Source organism: Lynx canadensis, chromosome A3, assembly GCF_007474595.2.
Source record: "Lynx canadensis isolate LIC74 chromosome A3, mLynCan4.pri.v2, whole genome shotgun sequence".
Lineage (NCBI taxonomy): Eukaryota > Metazoa > Chordata > Mammalia > Carnivora > Felidae > Lynx > Lynx canadensis.
Window position 1 is genome coordinate 15,616,999 of NC_044305.1, and position 21,281 is coordinate 15,638,279.

The 21,281-nt window shown below is 52.4% G+C and overlaps 1 protein-coding gene across 3 annotated transcripts; it reads right to left on the reverse strand.

Moving 5' to 3' along the window:
- Positions 1-1,601: 1,601 nt before the first annotated feature.
- CCN5 (cellular communication network factor 5) lies at positions 1,602-15,092 on the reverse strand. 3 transcript variants are annotated; one of them, XM_030309535.1, is made up of 5 exons: positions 15,018-15,092; positions 14,475-14,567; positions 10,223-10,439; positions 4,444-4,698; positions 1,602-2,622 (listed from the first exon to the last, which is right to left on the reverse strand). In XM_030309535.1, the coding sequence occupies exons 2-5, from the start codon at positions 14,532-14,534 to the stop codon at positions 2,402-2,404; spliced, it is 753 nt and encodes a 250-aa protein (XP_030165395.1). In that variant the 5' UTR covers positions 14,535-14,567; positions 15,018-15,092; the 3' UTR covers positions 1,602-2,401. The 3 variants fall into 3 exon arrangements, with proteins under 3 accessions (XP_030165395.1, XP_030165393.1, XP_030165394.1); XM_030309533.1 differs by having other exon boundaries at positions 14,742-15,080; XM_030309534.1 differs by having other exon boundaries at positions 14,475-14,589; positions 14,742-15,080.
- Between the last annotated feature and the right edge of the window lie 6,189 nt (positions 15,093-21,281).

The window sequence follows — 21,281 nt, forward strand, 5'->3', positions numbered from 1 at the left end:
GCTGACCGCTCAGAGCCTGGAGCCTGTTTCAGATTCTGTGTCTCCCTCTCTCTGACCCTCCCCCGTTCATGCTCTGTCTCTCTCTGTCTCAAAAATAAATAAACATTAAAGAAAAATTAAAATTGTTATTTCAGTCTCAGAATACTCAACAACCCTCTGTGTAGAGCGCTGCTGTTCAGCCCACTTTAGAGAAAAGGACCCTGAGGCACAAAGAAGTTAGGTACCGCCTAAAATCACACCAAGAAACAGCAGAGCTGGGTTGGGCCAGATGGCCAAGCCCACTCTGTGCAGCTCTGTTCACAGCTGCTTGATAGTGAGGTCACAGGCCTTGTAGCCAGATGGCCCAGGGCCCAGCACCACAATCCTAGGACAACCCGTTACTCCGGGTCTCAGTTTACCCATCTCTAAAATGGGAATATCGATAGCGCTTTCCTTTAGGGATGTCCCAAGGGCAACATGCAATTGTGGGTAAAGTGCCCGGAAGCAAGGGCCCCACATGCAGGAATCATTGGACACAGGTCTGTTGTCCTCATCCTCGCTCTCACTGTTTCTAGGGATATTCTCCGAATTTTCCCCGGCAATGTGTTCAGAGTTTACCCCTGTGGAGCCTGACCCACTGAAACTCTCATCCCGTGAGAGAGCATCAACTCAGCCTTGAGTCAGGTAAACTGGGCGTCCAAGCAGCTTTCTCATCTGTGAACCAGAGTTTTGTGAGGAATAAGTGGCCCAGACGCTGCCTGTGATTCTCTGTCTGGGGTTTTTGGAGGAGGTGTTACCTGAGTAAAGTGCTGGAGGCAGCTGTCCCCAGGGGCAGGTCATGTGCCTTCTGTGAGCAGGGGCCACCCTTCGCCTCCTCTGCAGAGTATCTCGGGGCCCTAGACTCCCAGGCTCCCTTGCCTCTCACCTTCCGGGGGAGGGGGTGACGTGACCAATGGAAGGCACTAACGGAAACCGGGGGTAGGAGAAGCAGAAGCCAGGTCTGCCTCCCCATCTCCATCGCTTTTTGTTAGGTCTGCAAGGCTGCGTGTCCTTGGGGGCTCCTGCTCCCCGCAGCCGGCCCTGCTGTGATTCCACCTTCTGCTGGTTGATCGCGGCTTCTGGGCTCTGCTCTCCCTCAAACCCTGCATCCCAACAGCTGGTGCCAAGTGAAAGAAGCCATTCACAAGACAATACCTCCTGCGTGATGCTCTTTATGTTAAGAACAGGCAGCTAGCTATCCGTCATCTAAGGTGCTGGAACTCAGAACCGTGGTTGCCTTCAGGGGTGGAGGGGATGACCGGGAAGGCGCCGTAGGAAACTTCCTGAGATGATGGAAATGTTTTGTACCTTGATGGGGGTATTGATTACACAGGCGTATACATTTGTAAAGACTCGGTAAACCATATGTTAAGACCTGTGTGTTTCACTGTGTGTAAGCCATGCCTCAATAAAATTAGCTTAATGAAAAGAAATCCCTGTTTAAATACTCAGTGTTTTCTAATTTCCTGACTGGAGTGTGATGAGAACACAGTTTTCCTTTTTAAACACACAGATGTAGATCACAGAGGAGGAAAGAAAATTTATATGTAGGTTTAAGAAAAAACAACAATAAAACATGAGACTTCAAACAATTGCACACTTGGGTGGGTTTATTTCAGGCCGTGTTCCCCAGTCGCTGGGGGCAAGCCTTCATTTTCCCCCTGATTTTCTCTGGTCTTAAATGTTGCGAAGCACCAAGCTCTATATAAAGCGTCTAGCTCAGTGCCTGGCACGTTGCTGGTGTGCGCGAAAGGTTCATTTTTATTAACACGAGTTGGTTTTAACGGATCCCTTTCAGGCCTGTTTTCTGACTTTCTTCAAGACAGTGTGATTTCACCTTGTGATTTTCACAAAGGATGCAGCCTCTGCATGCTGCCCTTGGATGGGGAGCGCTTTCTCAGACAGCATAAGCTTGACCTACAAGCTCTTGCCTAGGCATGTACCTGGGACGTTTTTATGTCAACTCCAGGAAAGGGAGCAAGAGATTCAGAATATCTGTGCGCCCCTCTTCACCACACCCCCGGGAAAATAGCCAGTCCAGCCCAGCACCTGCCTTGGCCTAATGATTAAGGGACAGCTGGTTGCCTTATCTGCTGGAAAGCTTGCCCATGTGTGTGTTTGATAAAGGCTGTGTGGAGGCTGGTAAAGGACCAGAAGACCCTGGAAACCTTGGCCAGCCCCCTAGGCTGTGAGGTAGAGGAAGGGAGACTGGGGCACGCAACCCAGCTCTATCTCAGGGTCCAGATGGACCAGACGGCTTGTGAACATTCTTGTCCTCCAGGGCCTGCATGGCGTTGCCCCAGTCAAGGGTGTGGGGAGGGCCCAGGCACGGGGCTGCCTGCTGGATTAGGGTGGGCACCGAACCCCCCTTCCCAGCTCTGCTCTAAAAGGCACTGTTCCGTGGGCTGCGGCCCCTGGCAGGTGGACAGGGCCCAGTCAGGCACAGGTGGTGCTGGGTCTCCAGTCGGCAGAGGCGGTTCTGGTTGGACACCCGGGTGGCCACGCCCAGCCCGCAGGTGGTTGAGCAGGGGCCCCAGGCCGTGCTCCATTCTGGGCAGGGGATGCCAGGGGGTGGGGGAGCGACAAGGCCAGAAAACTGGGGTCCTGGGAGGGGGGAAGAAAAAGAGGTCAGCACTGCGAGGTCAGGGCTTGGCGGCTAAGTCAACCCAACTGCTAGCGGTGCCCTCTTGGTCGCGTTGCTTAACCTCTCTGGACCTCGGTCTCTTCCCATGTAAATTTTCTACTGGTCGATTGTTAGGGCTGAATAAAATAATGGAGGGGAGGTGCTTAGCAGAGTACTCCTACTTGTAAGCACCTCGTATGTGTGGGTTACTAGGCAGCTGGGATGGTGACGGCCGGGACGGTCCCCCAGGAAGTGGCACGTTTCTCATTTCTGCACCCCTCCCCCCACAGCCTCTTACAGGAAGGAGATTGTGTGGGTAGTGGTACCGTGACCCGGCCGCAAAGATGCTAGAGGTTCTGAGGCTGTGCCCGGAACAAGACGGGGGGTTCACCATCGTCTAAGTTTTCCTCCTCTCACATCCGATTCTGCTCTGATGTTTTGGTGTCTTTTCTTCTGGTCCTTTTTAACCAACTGGTTCTCAACTGGGGGTGATTTTGCTCCCCACCCCCCCCCGGGACATTTGGCAATGTCCAGAGACCTTTTGGTGGTCACACTGGGAGTGGGGGTACTGGAGTCTAGCCGGGATGCTGCTAAGCATCCTATCAGCTCCCACGCGACAGAGGGTTACCCGGCCCACGTGTCACTAGTGCCAAAGTTGAGAAACCCCGCGTGATATGACTTGTGTGCCGTCTGTATGCACACGCACATGTACTCACATACCAGAGGCCAAATTGCATAGACAGTGCCCTCTCCTGCTTTTTACGCACAAGATCAACTAGCTTGGCATCCTGCTGTGCATTGAAGCGGACGTGTCCCGTTCCGTCATGGGGATAACTACAGCCACCACGGACGGAGCGCTATGTTCCAGGCACTGCCTGACTACTTTCCTTGTGTTTACTCGCCCAGTCTCGCAACAACTCTGCGAGGTGGATGCCCTTATTCTCACTTTGGAACAGTTGGAGGCACTGAGGCCCGGAGAAGTTAAGCAACTTTCTCAGAGTCCCACCACTAGAAGTAGTGAAGCCGGGCTTAGAACCCCGGGCAGACTCCATGCTGAACCCACCATGCTCTACTCCCAATATGGTCCATCGCCAATGGACCCATGCCTTCTTTCCAGCTGCCTTTCTCTAGAAAAATCACATTCATATGATAATCATAATAACTCAGTGATGTAGCAAGAACCAAATCTCTAAAGAGTTTATAGCATGAGGTAACTGTCTTTCCTCCACCTCTGCCCCTAAGTCCACATCCCAGAGGCAACCACCTTGCCTGATTCAGTTTTGAGTTCCTCTTTGGGTACATCCAAATAATTACATGTTAATACTAGTATATAATATTTAAATTATATAAATATATTATAATGCGTATTAGTATATTAGAATTATAATAGTAGTATGTCGTAATAGTACTTCCGCTATGAAATGCGAGCCTTTGGCTCAAGGATCCTAGCCCTCCTTTCCCTTCTCCACTCTGCCACTAATTTTCATTTTTCATTATTTATGACTTAAAATTATATTACTTCTTGTTTTGCCAGTTTCAAAGAGGTCTTGTGATTTCCCACTCTGCTCACCTAGTCTCCTCAGCCCGTACCCCCTCCCGGGTCCTGTCAGGGAAACCTGGGCTTTGACCTGTCCAGTCTCCTGGCTCCGGAGAAGCCCCGCCCTCGCCCCGCCCCCCCCCCCCCCCCCCCGGTGGCCCTGCCCCTGGCTTTGACCAGTCCACTGTCCTGGCTCCTGAGAAGCCCCGCCCTCGCCCCGCCCCCAGGTGGCCCTGCCCCGGGCCTGGGCCAACCCTGCACTCACCTTGGGCTGGGAGGGGCTGGACCCCCAGCCCCCCTCCCTGGTCGCACACCCACTCAGGGCAGCACTTGCCCGGGACCTCAACCCTCCTGGGATACGGGCAGTCCCAGCTGGGCAGCCGGACGTCCTCACTGCACAGTGGCACACAGGTGAAGCCACCATCCTCACAGTGGCAGCGAACCCTGCAGTGGGGCTGGAAGGTCTCCCCATCTCGGTACACGCGGCCGTTCACCTCACAGCTCCCGTCATCCTCTCCCCCTGCAGAGGAGAAACCACACCCCCATCCGTGACCCCCAACTTTTCCCTGGGCAAGCCTGTGCCAGCCACATCCTCCATGTGGTCTCTCTGCAGAGGTGGCCCAGATCCTGCTGGGGAGCGGTGCCCTTACAGGGTCAGGACACTGGGCCAAAGGGCTCCAGCCCATCGTATGCACCCCGTCCCCGCTGCCAGCCTGCCCTGGAGCCAGCAGGAACACAGCGTGGCACACTGCATCCTGACACAAGGGATGGGGAGACGCTGGCCTGGTCGGAGCCCCACTATGCTTTATTAGCTCTGGACCTTGGTCAAGCGACTTCACTTCTTGCCTCAGTTTCCTCACCTGCAAAGTGGGTTATAATGATACTTATTTCACAGGGTTGTGGTATAGACAAAATGAAATGATATATGTAATGAATCCAACATAAAAGACATCTTCGATAGATCCTAGCTGCTCTGTTGTTACTATGAATATAAGTACTATATATTAATAATATATAACATACGTACACAATGAGGGTTTCTGCAACAAAATTTCATTGTACATCTGCTGTGTGGTAGTCGTCCCTATTAGGCCAGGGCTTAACTTGCTGGCTGTGTGACTTTGGATAAGTTACTTGACTTCTCTGAGTCCCCTTAACAATAGCATTGATGAGAACAGCTCAGTACCTTCAGTTACACGAGATATGTACAAAACATTTGGCACAGTGCTAGGCATATAGTAGGTGTTCAAGAAACACTCTTTGAACAGAGCCCTCAAGATGTGGACGCTATCCCCACTTCCTCCACTGGAAAAGCACTGCTTGAGGGCTGGGGCTGGGAGTGCTCCTGCCGGCACACCCCCATCCCCCAGGCCGGCTCAGAGCATGGATGGGACACACAGACCCTGGGGAAATGCCCTTTGCAATGCCTGGTGCAAGGCCCAGCACATGAGAGACACTGATAAAAGAGTTCCGACTTCTTATAAATTCCAGAGATATGTAGTGTGCCCCTCCTGTGTGCCATCCACTGGGCTCCTAGACAGGACTAGGACACAGTCCTTGCCGTGAGGGATTGATGCCCAGGCAAGGGACAGATGTCACTGTCTCCAAGACAGAGTGAAGAGCCGTGGAGAGGTGCGTGTGAGCCTCCCGGGAAGTGCAGAGAGCTAGGAGGGGTCAGGAGGTTCTGGGGACGGACTTGCTGGAAGGCAGATTTTCCCAGGATTTCAGAGAGAAACCTCTAGCGAGCCTATACACACGCAGGAATTTGGGAACCACACAGATGTGGAGGGCAGTCCCTGTTCCCACTTGCTAGCTGTGGAAACTGAGCCACAATACCCGCTCACAGGGCCGCCAAGGATTGAAGGAGCCAGTGTACTTAAAGGATTTCGCCCCGAGTCTGGAACATAGTAGGTGAGTGGGAGCGGGTGATGCCTGTTCCTCTGAGAGGCACAGGTGGGCACTAGCGGTCTCCCCACTCCTTCCAGGCCACAGCCCTTTGGCTCCAAATCCCTGGCCTTCTGGCCTGGATCATGTGGCCGCTGGTTTCCTGGAAACTGTAGGGGGCAGCTGTGCCTTAATCTGCACCCTAAGCCTGGCCGAGCCTGGGTCTCCACCGGACTCCTGATGTCACAGCCCTGGGGCCTCCTGGTCGCTGGGATGACTGGTAAACAGAGGGATTGTTTAGGAAAGTCAGCTGGAGTGGTGATAATTTTAGCAAGGTTTCCTGGCACCCCTCCTGGGTCCTACAGCTCAGGCTGGTTGGGAGTGGGAGCAATGGTCCCTGGGCAGTCACTCCCTACGCTGGGGTCTGCGTGCACCCTTGTGCGTGGTCCCAAACACATGAGGTACCTCCAAACTTACTCATCCTTGGATCCCCACCCCCGACATACACATATAGTTGCCTCTTCCGGGCCCTTCCAATACCTTCTTGTCCAGCAACCTCCCTCAAATAACTTTAGAGCCCAGGGGCTCCTGGGTGGCTCAGTCAGTTAAGCAGCCGACTCTTGATTTTGGCTCAGATCAGGATCTCATGGTTTGTGAGATGGAGCCCAGCATGGAACCTGTTTGGGATCCTCTCCCCTTTGCTCTCTGCCCTTCCCCCCCTCCATCCCCCCACCCCTCTCATGCTCTTTCTCTCTAAATAAATAAACAAACAACAAGCAAACATTAAAAAATTAAAAAAAGAAACTTGAGAGCCCAGTCTTGTTATCTGGTGATTTCTACATCCTTCTTTCCCCCTGAGGGTCCCTTACAGGAGAGGGAACGACAGGGTATTTGTTTTTTGTTTGTTTGTTTGTTTACCTTTAGCCACTTGCACACTGTGTGACTGTAGGCAAGTGATTTAACCTCTCTGGCCCCCCACTTCCTTCATCTGCAAAATAAGTTTAATAATAGGACCTTCCTCATTATTAAGGGTAAAGTGAAATCATGTGTGTAAAGGGCTTGCTCACAGGACATGCTCAATAAATGCCTGTTCCTGTGCCTCTTCCTGCTAGCTTCTCTAGAACTCCTACTATCATTCATTCATTCATTCATTCATTCAATGCTTATATTGGGTACCTACTATGCATCAGGAACTGTTCTGGGTACTTGTGGTATAGCGATGACTAAAACAGGCAAACATCCTGCCCTCATTGGAGCTTTCGCCCTAGCAGAAATAAGCACAATAAGCAAGTAGAGTTTATGATGTCAGATGGCGATTAGAGCCAGAAAAATAATGGAGGGAAGGGTTTAAAGAGGGGGTGTTGAAAATGGTGATCGCGGAAGGCCTCACCAAGAGGGTGATATTTGAGTAAAGATGTGAAGGAGGTATAGGAACTTTCCATGCATGTATCTGGGGGAAAGAATGCTGGTAGACAAGCAGCCAGTGCAAAGGCCCTGAGGTAGGAGCCTCCCTGGGATATTTAAGGAACAAAATAGGCCAGTGTGGCTGAAGCAGAGAATGGGAGGGAGAGAGGGGGTTCGATGGGGTCAGAGAGAAAGTAGGAGCAGGACCCTGTGGGGCCTTGTAGCCACCAGGAGGACTTTGGCTTGTATTCGGAGGTGGTAGGAAGCTCTTGGAGGCCTTGAGGCCGAGGATGGATGTGGTCTGATGTATGTATGGAAAGGGCCCTGTGGCTGCTGTGTTGGAAACAGGCGAAAGGCAAGGATAGAAGCAGGGAGACCGTTATGCAGCCACCGCAACATCCATCACGTGATGATGGGGCTCAGACCAGGCTGGTAGCAGGGGCTGGATTGGGAACGGAAGATTCTAGAAATATCTTGAAGACTTTGCTTGTGGGAAGTATGTGGGATGTGCAAAAATGAGAGAGGTCAAGAATGACTGTAAAGTTTGAAACTCAAGCCACAGGAAGGGCGGAGATGCCCTCGGCTGAGTGCGGAGGCTGCACGCTTGGGGTATGAGGGATCAGAGGCTTACGATGGACACGCACACAGACTGGAGTTGGCCGTCAGAGGTCTGTCCAACAGGAATTGACAAGAGAGTTTTTGGGCAGCACATTCCCTCCAGAGCTAAGACCTAGACCCAGCCTCCGTGAGGTCTTAGCTGGCTCTGGCTCATCTGTGGGGTTCACCAGCCTCCAGATTTGGTTCATGAACACCCACTATGTTGCCTGACCAGCACTGGGAGTTGTAGGAAGAAGCAAAGACTAACTACATTTTTGACCTCCAGTTGTTTGAAGTCTGAATCAAGACAGACTAGGAAAAGCCCTTTAATAAACTTAGTGACAATAACAGCCAATGTATACTAATCATATGCTGAGTGTCAGGCAGAAGAGTGATGGAAAGGAGGATTGTGGAGCCAGCTCGCTGAGTTCAAATCCCAGCCCAGCTCCTTATGAGCTGTGTGACCCTGGGCAAGTTGCCTAACTTCTCTGTGCCTCTTTTTGTTTTTTCCCATTTATAAAATGCGAATGACATCAGGACCAACCTCATAAGGTTGTTTTGTTTTGTTTTAGTTTTTTTTAACGTTTATTTATTTTTGAGACAGAGAGAGACAGAACATGAACGGGGGAGGGTCAGAGAGAGAGGGAGACACAGAATCTGAAACAGGCTCCAGGCTCTGAGCTGTCAGCACAGAACCCGATGCGGGGCTCGAACTCACAGACCGCGAGATCATGACCTGAGCTGAAGTCGGACGCTTAGCCGACTGAGCCACCCAGGTGCCCCACGGTTGTTGTGAGATTAAATGAGATAATATTTGTGAAACCCTTAGAGCCTCGCACGCGGTAAGTGCCATGCAAGTGTTCAACAAATAAAGCTTTGCCGTGTGCTTTACATGTGTCCTGGCTAATTAAAACAATGGCCTGGTGAGCTAAATGTTACTTCTCTCATTTTTCCCTTTAGCAACCATCTATCAGTTTATAAAACAAATCACTACTTTCTCATGATTATACTCCCCTGATCATAAAAAAACATTTAACGAGGATTTAGTGTTGATAACCTTATGTCTATTAGTCTTGTTGTTATTAGTCTTTAAGCCTTGTTTTTTTCTATAAGTGGATTCATAGTCAATGATTCATGAGCCCCTCTCTTGTTCTTATTTTCTTAAAATGACACATGCAAATAGATGAAAGAGATAGATTGCTCTACAAGACTCATTAAAAAAAAAAAAGAAAAAAGAGAACACTGTCACATTTTGCTGTTTCTCTAAGGCAGTGGTCCTCAAATAGAGATGATTTTGCTCCCCCGGGGGACACTTGGCAATGTCTGAGACAGATTGTCATGACCTGAGTCATGCTACTGGCATCCAGTGAGTAGAGACCAGGGATGCTGCTAAAAGTCCTACCGTGTGTAGGACAGCCCCCCTACAAAGAATTATAACAATTATCTGGCCCCAAAGAGTAAAGTTGAGAAACCCTGATCTAAAGTGCCAGAAGGCACCAAGGCCTAAAATGCTGAGAGATATAACATGCTCAAGGTCACTAGTAAATGGCAGACTCAGGACTCAAACGATAGCCCAAGGCTCCCAATCCAGGAGGAAGACAGAACAAAACGTTGCTTTAGAATCTGTGTGATCTGGTCCCAAGCTGTGTAAGAGTCATCATGCCCATTACTGTTACTAAGGCTCAGTCTGCTCATCTATAAAGTGGGTCTGAAAGTACTTACCACATAAGATCGTTGTGAGGATTATGTGGCAAGTTTCAGCACACTGCCTGAGACGTATTATGCCCTAAATAAGCAGCAATGCTTTTATTTTCCCAAAAAGGTGTGAAGGTCTCCAGAAAGGATAGTAACATCTGGTTTGAATAATCTGGGAGGACTTCCGGGGGAGGAGTGTTTGAGCTCACCTTTGACAGTGGGTTGTGATTTGGACAGGTAGGAATGGGGGGAGGCTGCTCAGGTGGAGGGCATGGTTGGATCAAAGACAAGGTGGGGGGCGGGCAGAGGGAGGGCCCAGGGAACCGTGGGTCACCGGGTTTGGCTGAAATGGATGGTGCACCTGATGTAAGGAGGCAGAGAGAGAAGAGCTTCTCTTTGACTCAGGTCCCCTCAGCCTTGACCCTCCCAAATACATCCACCGTCAGTCCCGCAAACCTGCTTACAGAGGCACACGGCCCCTCGGCCACCAGGGCCCGCCCTGGGCTGGCAGATCAGGCCCTGGCTGGGGTCGCAGACGTGGAGATGGTCGCAGGGCTCCCCCAGCCGCCGTGCACATACCCGGCAACAGTTGCAGCCGTCCAGCACCAGGGGCGCCCCCGGTGGGCATCGGGGTGGCGGCCAGGGGCAGACACATGGTGTTGGGCACAGCTGGGCACATACCTGCAGAGACAGAGATGTCACTCAGCCATGGCCGTCCAAGGGGGGCAGTGAGAGATCCACACTTTGGCCCCAGGGTCACACAGACCTGGCCTTGAACCTCGTGACACTCCTCCCTAAGAGACAGTTGGCATTGTGGTCATGAGCTAGAACTTTGGACTAGAACTCCAGTCCCGACTCTGCCTCTTATTAGCTGAGTGACCTTGGGCAAGTTACTTAAGCTCTCTTAGCCTCAGTTTCCCTATCTGTAAAAAGGGGGCAATAGCAGTGTTTAGCTCAGAGGATTGTTTTGAAGAGTACATAAAGTGATGCATGTTAAACCCTGAGCAGGCAGCCAGGCATGGGGTAGGTGCTCAGTGCATTTAGCAAATGATGATCACTGTTGGGAATGACAAGGAAGGGCTGAGGCCCCGCCCTTTAGACACTATAGTAAGGCAAACGCCACAAAACAAAGGATTAAAATGACAGGGCACTGGGGCGCCTGGGTGGCTCAGTCGGTTGAGAGTCCGACTTCGGCTCAGGTCATGATCTCGCGGTTCATGAGTTCGAGCACCGTGTCTGGCTCTGTGCTGACAACTCAGAGCCTGGAGCCTGCTTCAGATTCTGTGTCCCCCTCTCTCTCTGCCCCTCCCATGCTCATGCTCTGTCTCTGTCTCTGTCTCTCTCTCTCTCTCTCTCTCTGTTAAAAATAAATAAACATTAAAAAAAATTTTTTTAAATAAAAAATAAAATAACAGGGCACTATATGTTTTCTAGCACATAGATTGCAAATCTTTATCTCGACAGCTGAATAAATCAAACAGTATCATAGATGTTTTTGATTGTTGGAATAACCCAGAATATATTTCTGGATACTTATCAAATCAGCCAGGAAACTTGGGAAAATACTGAACCCCAGACCTCCCCTGGGACTTACCAAATAGAACCTCCAGAGGCAGGGCCCCGGAATCTGTATTTGTACCAGGCTGCCAGGGGCTTCTGATGCACAGCTAGGATTTTGGCACCTCTGCTCCAGTTCTAACCCCCAGCCCCTGGCCATGGAGAGATGGGGACCCTCGGCTCCAGAGAGAACAAGGGTCTTGCCAAAAGTCACAGTGTGTTAGCCACAGAGCTGGGAGCCTGCTTCCTCCTTAAGGATGCTATAGTCGGGAAAAGCCTCAGCCAGGGACCCGCCCCCCAGGTGGGTATCGACCCAAGTGTCCTGGCTGTTTCTTCCCACTCAGGACACAGAAACAACCAAACCAGAAACCGTATGCCATGGTCTCCCCATATGTCCATTTGGAGGTGGGGACCAAGAGGCAGGCGTAACTCAAGATGTTCCCAGTGGCCCCCTCCGTGAGGGACCAATCTTTAGTTCAGTAGGATCCTTGGAGGACCAGAGGGTTTTACCTGGAGAATGGAAGACTTACAGTTTACAGAGATCGAACTAATAACCTCCTATCTTTGGTGTGGCCCCAAAGCAGGCAATGACCTCTTTGCCCTAATCCCCACTTTGCCCCAACCCTACCACCGTCCTGCAAACCTGCCTTCAGTGGCCTGCAGCTCACACCCTGGCCACCAGGGGCCGCCCCAAACTGGCCAACCAGCCTTGGGTGGGAGGGGGTGTCACAGACCAGGCTAGGACAGCACTGGTAACAGGTTCAAGCGTGGAGCCTCACAGGGGAAAGAGTTCCCGCCTCTGCAGGAATTCCAAGCAGGAGACTGGGTGATACCAAAGAGATTCTAGAGAAGATGGCCTAGGCTCGCTCCTCAAAGCGTGGTCTGGACCAGCAGCAGGAGCAGCGTCACCCGGAAGTCTGTTGCGGTATCTGGGGCCCCGCTTTATGAGTCTGACTCTGCCTTTTAACAAACCTAGAAATTATTCTCATGGAATTGACCCAGCGAGCAATCAGCCGGACTCTGGGGTTCCCTTTCAAACCAGAGGGTGGGCTCCCTCGGTGAGTGGGAAGTGGGGACCCTGACCAGAACTGGCTCTCGGGTCCCTCCCACCTGAAAGCCGGGGTGCCAGGCCACAGACCGTCTGGCTTGCACCCAGGTTCCCACTTTGGCTCTCCATGAGCAAGCGTGGCCAGGGCCAGATGTGCAGGTCCTGATACGCAGGAGGGGCCGCTAATAATATCAGTGATTATGGCTAACAGTTACCACGGGCAGCCGTAATGTGTCATCTGATTTAGCCCTGCGAGGTGAGGTGCCAGCACTGTGCCCACTGTAGAAGCTCAAAACAGTGTGGCCACGTCACCAGTAAGAGGCAGAGCCAGGACCGGAATGCGGGCTCACCAGGTTGTAATTATCACACCTATCTTGGGGAGCTGTTTGCCAGCTTAGCCTCTGCCTCAGTTTACCCGTTTGTTCAGGACGGTCAGCGACAGGTCAAGGGAGCACACCAAGGGGAGGTAGGCCCTCTCTGGTTTCCCTCTATCTCCATGCCCTTCCCAACCACCCCCTGCGCACATGGTTTTTCCAGACCCTTGCTGCGGTCACCAAGGGGGAAGAGCCCCGGACACAGAATATTCTAGGAAGAGTTGAAATCCAAGTTCTACCACTGTCTGGCTGTGTGACTTTCAACACCACGCCGCTGAACCACTTTGTCGGGGAGGGAGCTGTTTCCTTCTCAGTAAAACAGGGTAGAGACCACCTATCTTAAAATTGTGACAGGGATAAAAGGTCACGGCTAGCTCTCGATCATCGTGACTCTGTCTGTTTCCAGGTCTCTGCCACCTGCCCCTGTTCACAGGCCTGAGCCCAGGAGCCCACAGCCCGCCGGAAGGCTCGGGATTCTCGTTCTGAGGATTGTTGTAGCTTTCCGTGTTCGTGATGACCAGGTCCCTGAGTCCTGTGCAGGATGCTGCCTGGCTCCCTGGGACCAGGAAGAATGGAGGTGAGGACAGTGGGCCCAGGATGGCTTCATTTTGGTCTTTTATATAAGCCTGGGCCCAGAACCCCGAGCCCCCAAGCCACCCACCTAAGCGTGATGTTCTGCCGGGCGCCTTCGGGAGAACAAACAGTGGGACTGGGACGCTGGCAGAGTTCTGGGCCTTGCCCCACCGCTGCTCAGGACCCAGGGAAGCAAAACTTCTGCTGTGCTCCTCAGCGGAGCATGAAAGCCCCGTGAGATCATGGCTCGCGGTGGGGCCAATCTCCAAGGCGTCGGGAACTCAGCATTTGCTGAGGGAATCACAGGAATCAGCAGCTGTGTGGCCTCGGTCCAGGTAGGGGAGAGGCCCAGGCAGGAGAGGCACAAGTAGAAGCGCCCCTTCCCCACCCTCCACACACTCAAGCCTATCCTGGGCTCCACTTCCTCTATTGCTCTGATGTTTCTTTGCTGTGTGATGTTAGTCAAGTTGCTTGCCCTCTCTGAGTCCTGCTTGCCTAAAAACAGGGGATAATAAATCCTTACGAGGTTGTTGGATACGTTACGCAAGGTAGATGTTTCACAGACCTTCTGAAAAAATGTCCCATAAGAGAAGATCATCATTCCACAAGGTGTCTCCCTGTCCCCTTTCAGCCAGGTCTGCAGGTCACTAGGTCACTCACTGCCAACAGCATTAACGCCCTTGCAGCGTGAACTTTTCCGATCAGTTAGACACCAACATCCTTTCAAACCCTGGCTCACAATCAGGCAAAGCAGGGTGTATGTGGCATCTCCTTATTTGTAATGAGGACGCCCACTTCGGCTTTGTAGGGCTCTGGGGACGCTAATAGTCACGACCCTCTGCTTCTGAACACCTGCCACGTTCCGGGTGCTGCGCTGAGTACTTTTGATGAATTACCATAAATGATCTTCACAAAAGCCTCATGATCATTATGCCCATTTATCCAAGGAAGCAGCTGAGGCTCGGAGAGGAGAAGGGACTTGCCTGAGATCACACAGCAGAGCTGGCCAGGGGCAACTCTCTGGGCACCAGGGAGGGAAGCCCGGCTGTGCCCAACATAGAAGACCTGCAGGAATTCTTTTAGGGGGTCCTTGGCAGTGATTTCACACCTCCCCAACACACCAAGGAAGTCAGCAGGATGTTTTGGGGCCCAGGGCCCCCTTACCTTTGAGAGGAGGCAGAGGAGGGAGAAGGCCAGAAGGTGGGTCTGTAGCGTGACTCTCATGTCACTGTGTCCCCCACGGAGCCGGCTTTCAGCCTGGGAGGCAGGACCTGTGAGTCTTTATGTCCCGGCAGCTGTGAGGTCACTGCCAGGCACACAGGCTCACACACACACACAGATGCACACGCACACACAGATGCACACGCACGCTGGTCTCTGCATTCCTGCTCCTCTCCCCATCCTCATGCTCCCACTGATGAGCCCATTTACCTGCAGATGAGACGGCGAGGCCACCAAGAAGGTGCCTACCAGTGTGAGCGTGTGTGTGTGTGTGTGTGCGTGCGTGCGTGCGCACGCCCGTGTGTGAAAGCCAGAGCCAATGCCAGTGCCAGGAGCCTGTGACAGGCTGGCAGGGGCCTCTCTGGCTCCTCCCAGCCCAGGAAGGGAAGGGGACCTTCCTGGGCTGCTGCTCTTGCTGATGAGCCCTGGCCCGACCCCTGCCCGCCCCCCTGGGGGCTGTGGATCCAGAAAGAGCTCAGCAGATACCCCCTTTGCCGCGCCGACCCAAATCCTCCGAAGCCCCGTGGCCCGGACTCTGGGCAGTTTCAGCTGGGCCTGTGGTTTCTGGCAGGAAGATTGGCGGCCATCCAGAGGCGGGTGTGACCCAGAGCAAAACTTCCCTGGGCGGCCTGTTTGCTTTTGGCAACAAGGGGCCTCCCCAGTGCCTGCTTCCCCGGGCTCCGGGAGGTGGCCCACAGTGGGTGAGCCCGTGCAGGCTGGACCTATTGTGTGCCGGTGCTTGCCGGGCCCCTGCCGGATGATCTAGAAGAACCAAATCCATTTCGTTTAATTCAGCCATCTCTGAGGCCCCCTCTGTAGGAGCTGGAGACACAAGAGTGACCTTGGGACAAAGCCCAGAGTGGGTGACGACAGAGGGAAAACAGGTGGAATTTCTGGGCATACTGAGGAGGGGTCCTTGTTCAGACCGAAGGGAAGGGGTGGCTGCCTGGGGGAGGCGCCTTCACAGAGAACCACAGGAAAAGGAGGTGTGAGGAGAATGTTGCAGGCAGAGGCAAACACAGCAGGAGTGAGCATGATAACATGCCTACTCTGGGAGCCAAAGGTGTGGCCGGAGCTGGCGGAGGTGGGGAGGGGTGTTCTACATGGGGAGCAGGACACCGAATTCATACCGCCGGTGTCTGGGGGCATCTCCAACGATCCAGCCACCGGGGCTGCCGGACGTGGGCAAGTGCTTGGGTTGTGGCATTTGGCAAAGATAATCACCGGTGGTGTCAAGGGGGGGCTGGGGAGGGCTTTGGCCCCCATAATCTCCACCAGTACCCCAAAACTTGAAGTGAAGGCGCTGGGTTCCAGAATGGGCGGTTGGTGAGGAAGAAGGGTGAGCTGATATAGGGGTCAGACTGAGTGGATTTCCTAGGGGGAAACGCCCTCCCAGCTGCGCTCCTGGGGAAGGAGGCGATGGGGAGGGGAGATAAAGGTTGAAATGTACGACCCCAGCTCCTCTCTGTGGGTTCTGGCTGGAGGGGGAGGGCAGGGGGTCCCTTGGCCTGCAGGGAAGGGGATGCGGTCTTTGTTTATAAATACTTCTATTTCAGTCAGAGGCATGCCTAGGGGACTCTACACACGGAGCGGATCCTTGCTGAGCACCCCCTCCTTCGCACGACAGAATTATTTTCCATAATAATCATAAAATGAAACAAATACTTTTCATGTATGACCTAAGGTTTGCACTTACCAAACAAAAACACCACCCTCCACAGCTCACACTGTGTCACAGTTTTAATGTTTATTTATTTTTGAGAGAGAGACAGACAGACAGACAGAATGTGGGCAGGGGAGGAGTAGAGAGAGAGGGAGACAGAACCTGAAGCAGGCTCCAGGCTCTGAGCTGTCAGCACAGAGCCCAGGGCAGGGCTCAAACTCATGGACCCTGAGATCATGACATGAGCTGAAGTCAGATGCTTAACCGACTGAACCACCCAGGCACCCCTCACCGTTTTAAATTTTTAGCACAGACCCAAATTCCAAGGAGTCACATAGAATGAGAGAATTGACAGACCTCTATCTCCGTCTTCACTGTCAGCATCCACTGATGCTTTTCATCTACTGTCGGGGTGCAGAACTGTCACCCCCAGGGTTAGAGACAGGTGTTGCGCAAGATTCCAAACTGTCAGGCACTTCTGCTCTCGGTGAATGTGTGCTCCTGAGCTCATGTGTACTGGGCAACTGTCTTCCTAGACTTCTCCAAGTTCACTTCCATGTAGGTTTATTAAAGGATAAGAAATTAAAATGTGCTAATTCGAAGCTTACCTACGCATTATTAAAATAACAGCTACGGCATCAATTGTTTAGAACTTGGACCAAAAAAAAGATATTTTCAGGGCAAAGTACTTTACCATGAATTTATGATTGATGTGATTTATATTTATATACGGACTTCTCATCAATTTTATCTTTTTTTAATGTTTATTTTATTTATTTTGAGAGAGAGAGAGAGCACCCAAGTGTGGGGAGGGGCAGAGAGAGGAAGAGAGAGAATCCCAGGCAGGCTCTGCCCTGTCAGCACAGAGTCCGATTTGGGGCTTGATCTCACGAACCATGAGATCGGGATCTGAGCCAAAATCACGAGTTGAACACAACCACCTGAGCCACCCAGGTGCCCCTCATCAATTTTACCTTTTTTTTTTATTTAAAAAAATTTTTTTTTTCAACGTTTACTTATTTTTGGGACAGAGAGAGACAGAGCATGAACGGGAGGCGGGGGGCAGAGAGAGAGGGAGACACAGAATCGGAAACAGGCTCCAGGCTCTGAGCCATCAGCCCAGAGCCCGACGTGGGGCTCGAACTCACGGACCGCGAGATCGTGACCTGGCTGAAGTCGGACGCTCAACCGACTACGCCACCCAGGCGCCCCCGATTTTACCTTTAAATTCTCTCAGACGATGTGCCCCTCTTATTGCCTGCACCCAGGGAAGACCACTCCCATGCCCTGTCTTTGCTGAGACCACCGGTTTTAACAACAATGAAAGAAAAGGGCCCTCAGAGGGAGCCAGCCCGGTGCTAAGTATTTTTTTTTTTTTTTTTTTTTATAAAAAGTAGTGTTTCTAATCCTCACAATGTATGCCTCAGTAAGAAAGGTGAGGTTCAGAGAGGATAAGTAACTTCTCTAAGGTTACACAGCTAGACACTAGAGCCAGGTTTTCAGTTACTGGTCCGTCTGACTCCAGAACCTTCCGTTGTGGTTTGTGTTATTTATTTTGGCTACGGCTCCTAGAGCTCTCTGTGGCATATGTTTTTTAGATCGAGGGGCAACGTGCTAGTGTGAAGTGTACCTCTCGACAACTCTTTGCATGTGTGCACGCCCATGTAACCACCACCCAGAGCAAGATACATTTCCAGAAGGTTCCTCATGCCCCTTCCAGGTACTCGCTATTCTGACCTCTATCAGCATTGATTAGTTTTTCCTGGGAGGAGCGGCGTGGAACCACTTATCTCGCTGAGGCAAGAAGGAAGACAGGAGGATTTCAGTGTGGGGAGGAGCTGCTCATGGCAACATCGGAGGGGGAGCCTCCACAGGCAGTGGGGAGGTGAGGCCGCCGTGGGGTCCTGGGGGAGTGAAGAAGGCATGGGCCAGTGCCAGCCAGGTAGGCGACAAGAGATGAGTGGAAATCCTGCCACCCACCCCTCCCCCGGCGGGCCCCTCTGAGTCAGAGTGTGGCTGTTTGCTTGGAACTTGTTCTAATAACTGGGGATGGCAGCGTGTGGACAGGGAGGGGAGGCCCTGGGGCCTGGCCAGTTCTGGAAGCACGCAGGCTGGCATCGGGGCATTTGGTGATGAAAGTGTCAGAGACGAGCCTTCCACACGCAGTTCAGAGTGTTGAAAGCCTGCGGCGGGAACTGCCACTTTGCTGACCGGGTGCGAGTGGGTTGGGCTCCAAACCGCTGAGTTTGGTGCTGGAGGGATGGGACAGGCCAGGGAACCCATGAGTCTCTTGGCTGCTGCCGTAGCCACCCCCCTAGATAAGATCCCAGAATGAGCCTGTCTCCCCTTTGCGTTACCGGAAGGAAACATAGCCTCATAAGTCAAAAGGTCCTGGCTTCAAATCCCGGCTCCCCCATGACTCACAGAGCTGGGATTAGGGTGCACTAAGGGGTGCTCCTAGATGCCCCAAGGGAGCAAACTTTAAGGGACTCTCCCTCTCAGGTGCCCGCCTTGCACTGCGTCACCCGGAGAGTGAGCGCCTCTTGAAGAGGGAGGCCTCTGGGGCACAAAATGAGTTTATGGCAGCAACTCAGTAAATATTGGTGGCCTGACTACATAGGACAGTCCCCTATCCTAATGTGTCACTCGGGGACATTAGGCTATGCTGAGGTCACAAATCCCCAAAGCTCAGTGGCTTGACCCAACGAAGGTTTATCTTTGCTCACGAAGAGTCCAATGGAGTCAGGTAGGTCTTCTCCATCTTGGGCCTGATTGTCTGGCCCCTCCCTCCCTGCTCCGAGGTCAGCAGCGCCCTGGTGCTTGTTTGAAAGGAGGAATCCCAAGCCCCGCCCAGAATCAACCTGCATTTTAATGAGACCCACAGGTGATTTGTGTGCCAATGGAATTTCTGCCTCCTGCCGGTTCAGCTGGTCTGCAAATACCCAGCCCCCAGGCACCTCTCCCGGCCTCTCCTTCCACACACTCCCCGGTCTGGGCCAGAGTTCAGAGGTGTGCTCCTGACCTGAGATCCTAGGTGCCATGATGAGCTCCTTCTCCCACCCCTTAGGACAGCTGTGGGGCTTGAACAGTTTAACACTTGGCTTCAGTCTGAGCTGGCAAGGTTCTGTGTGCAGGGACACACAGGGTCCAAAGGGGCTGGAATGCAGAGCTCTCAGCCCACGCATGTGACCGCCTCTGCACACGGCCTCATGCAGCCGTGTGAACTGGGAAGCCTGGCAGTGAACTGGTCCTCACTTGCTGGGTGAGGGGGTTGGCACCCGGGGCTGTGCCAAGGGTGCAGCTGGTGAAGCATTGATAAGCCTGCTGGGGAGCTGGGAGGAAGTCATGATGGGACATGGAAAGGGCTTTGGAAATTGGCATGAGGGTTTATTTACAGACTTAGTGTGCCAGGGAGAAGGCACTGACCTGGCACATGTTAGGTGCTACTTACATATTTGTTGCAAGCATGAGTGAATTGGGGGACCCAAGCTCTAATGCCAGCTCTATGGCTAGACATTCTTGGGAAAATTCCTTGCCCTTGCTTGGCCTTAGTTTCCTCATTTGTTAAATGGGACTGGGGCAAACTCCATATTTTCTAGGGCCTCTTGGCTCTAGGAATCTGTTTCTGTGTCTGGAAGTATGAGTGTCAGGTCTGACCCAGAGGGAAGCATGGAGGGAGGGACCTCAGGAGTATAGAGTTCTAGAATGTCAGGAGGCAGAGGTGGTTCCTGTAGACTCACTGATGTCTGACTCGTCAGAGTTCAGGAGACCACGTTGAGTTGGAACCAGTTGTTGTTCACGAGGGACTGGGTGCCAGGACAGGTGGATTGGCTCTTTGCTAGACATCTCTTGGAGGACGCAGATAATAGGTTAGGTTATTCCCTCCCCATCAAAGAGCCCCTCCATCCTTCAGGACATTCGGTCTCCAGGGATTACCTCTCACTGAGTCCCTACAGGTGGCATTACATGTTCATATCCATACCTAATCCATCCATCCATTTGTCCATCAGTCCAGCTGTTCATCTGTATATCCATCCATCTATCCATCTGTATATCCATCCACCCATGCATTCATTCAACAAGCACTGAATGCAGCGGGCCATGCCCTATGAGTACATAAAGAATTAAAATAAGGTCTCAAGGGGCGCCTGGGTGGCTCAGTCAGTTAAGCGTCAGCTCTTGACTTCGGCTCAGATCGTGATCTCACGGTTTGTGAGTTCGAGCCCCACATCAGGCTGTGTGCTGACAGCAGGCAAAGCCTGCTTTGGGATTCTCTCTCTCCCTCTTGCTCTCTGCCCCTCCCCCACTCATGTGCTCTGTTCTTTGTCAAAATAAATAAACTTAAAAGGAAAACTTTAATCAAGGGGTGCCTGGGTGGTTCAGTCGGCTAAGCGTCCGACTTCGGCTCAGGTTATGATCTCACGACTTGTGAGTTCGAGCCCCACGTCGGGCTCTGTGCTGACAGCACAGAGCCTGGAACCTCTTCAGAGTCTGTGTCTTTCTCTTTCTCTCTCTCTCTGCCCCTCCCCCACTCACACTCTGTCTCTCAAAAATAAATAAACATTAAAAAAATGTTTAAATAAGGTCTCTGTCCAGTGGGCTCACAGATTATAGGGGAAGAGAGAGACAAGCAGAGGTGATTAGGGCATAGTAACTGGGAAGGCAATGAGAGAAGAGGACCCAGCCCAGTCTGGGAGGTGGGAGAGGTGGCTTTGGAAGTCTTACTGGAGGGGGTGACATCTGAGCCGAGTCTTGAGGCAAGACTAGGAGTTGTCCAGGCAAAAAGTCCATTAAAATAGAGGCTGGGAGAGAACAAAGGCCTGGGAGTAGCACGAGAGCAGGAGCTGTGAGTGGCTGAGCCTGGATAAATCCTGGAGGGCTAAGTGAGGGGCAGGCCGAAACGCAGCTGGAGAGGCTTGGTCATGGAGGGCCCTGTGTCAGTTCGGGGGGACATTGTGGGTCATGGTCATGGAGGGCCCTGTGTCAGTTGGCGGGGGACGTTTGTGGCTGGGGCTGGGAAGAGGGATTGCCTTGGGAAACCCAGGGACTGTCTGGAGATGCAGAAAAGCTCTGGATCAGGCGTCAGG

Bases quoted from the DNA above. Each gene is read 5' to 3' on its own strand.
- CCN5 (XM_030309535.1), bottom strand. From the start codon at position 14,534: ATGAGAGTCACGCTACAGACCCACCTTCTGGCCTTCTCCCTCCTCTGC. The intron at 4,699-10,222 runs GTAAGCAGGTTT...TCTCCTCTGCAG, and splicing joins CCGAGGGGCCGTGTGCCTCT to GGGGAGAGGATGACGGGAGC. The intron at 2,623-4,443 runs GTGAGTGCAGGG...CCCCCCTCCCAG, and splicing joins CCAGCCCCTCCCAGCCCAAG to GACCCCAGTTTTCTGGCCTT.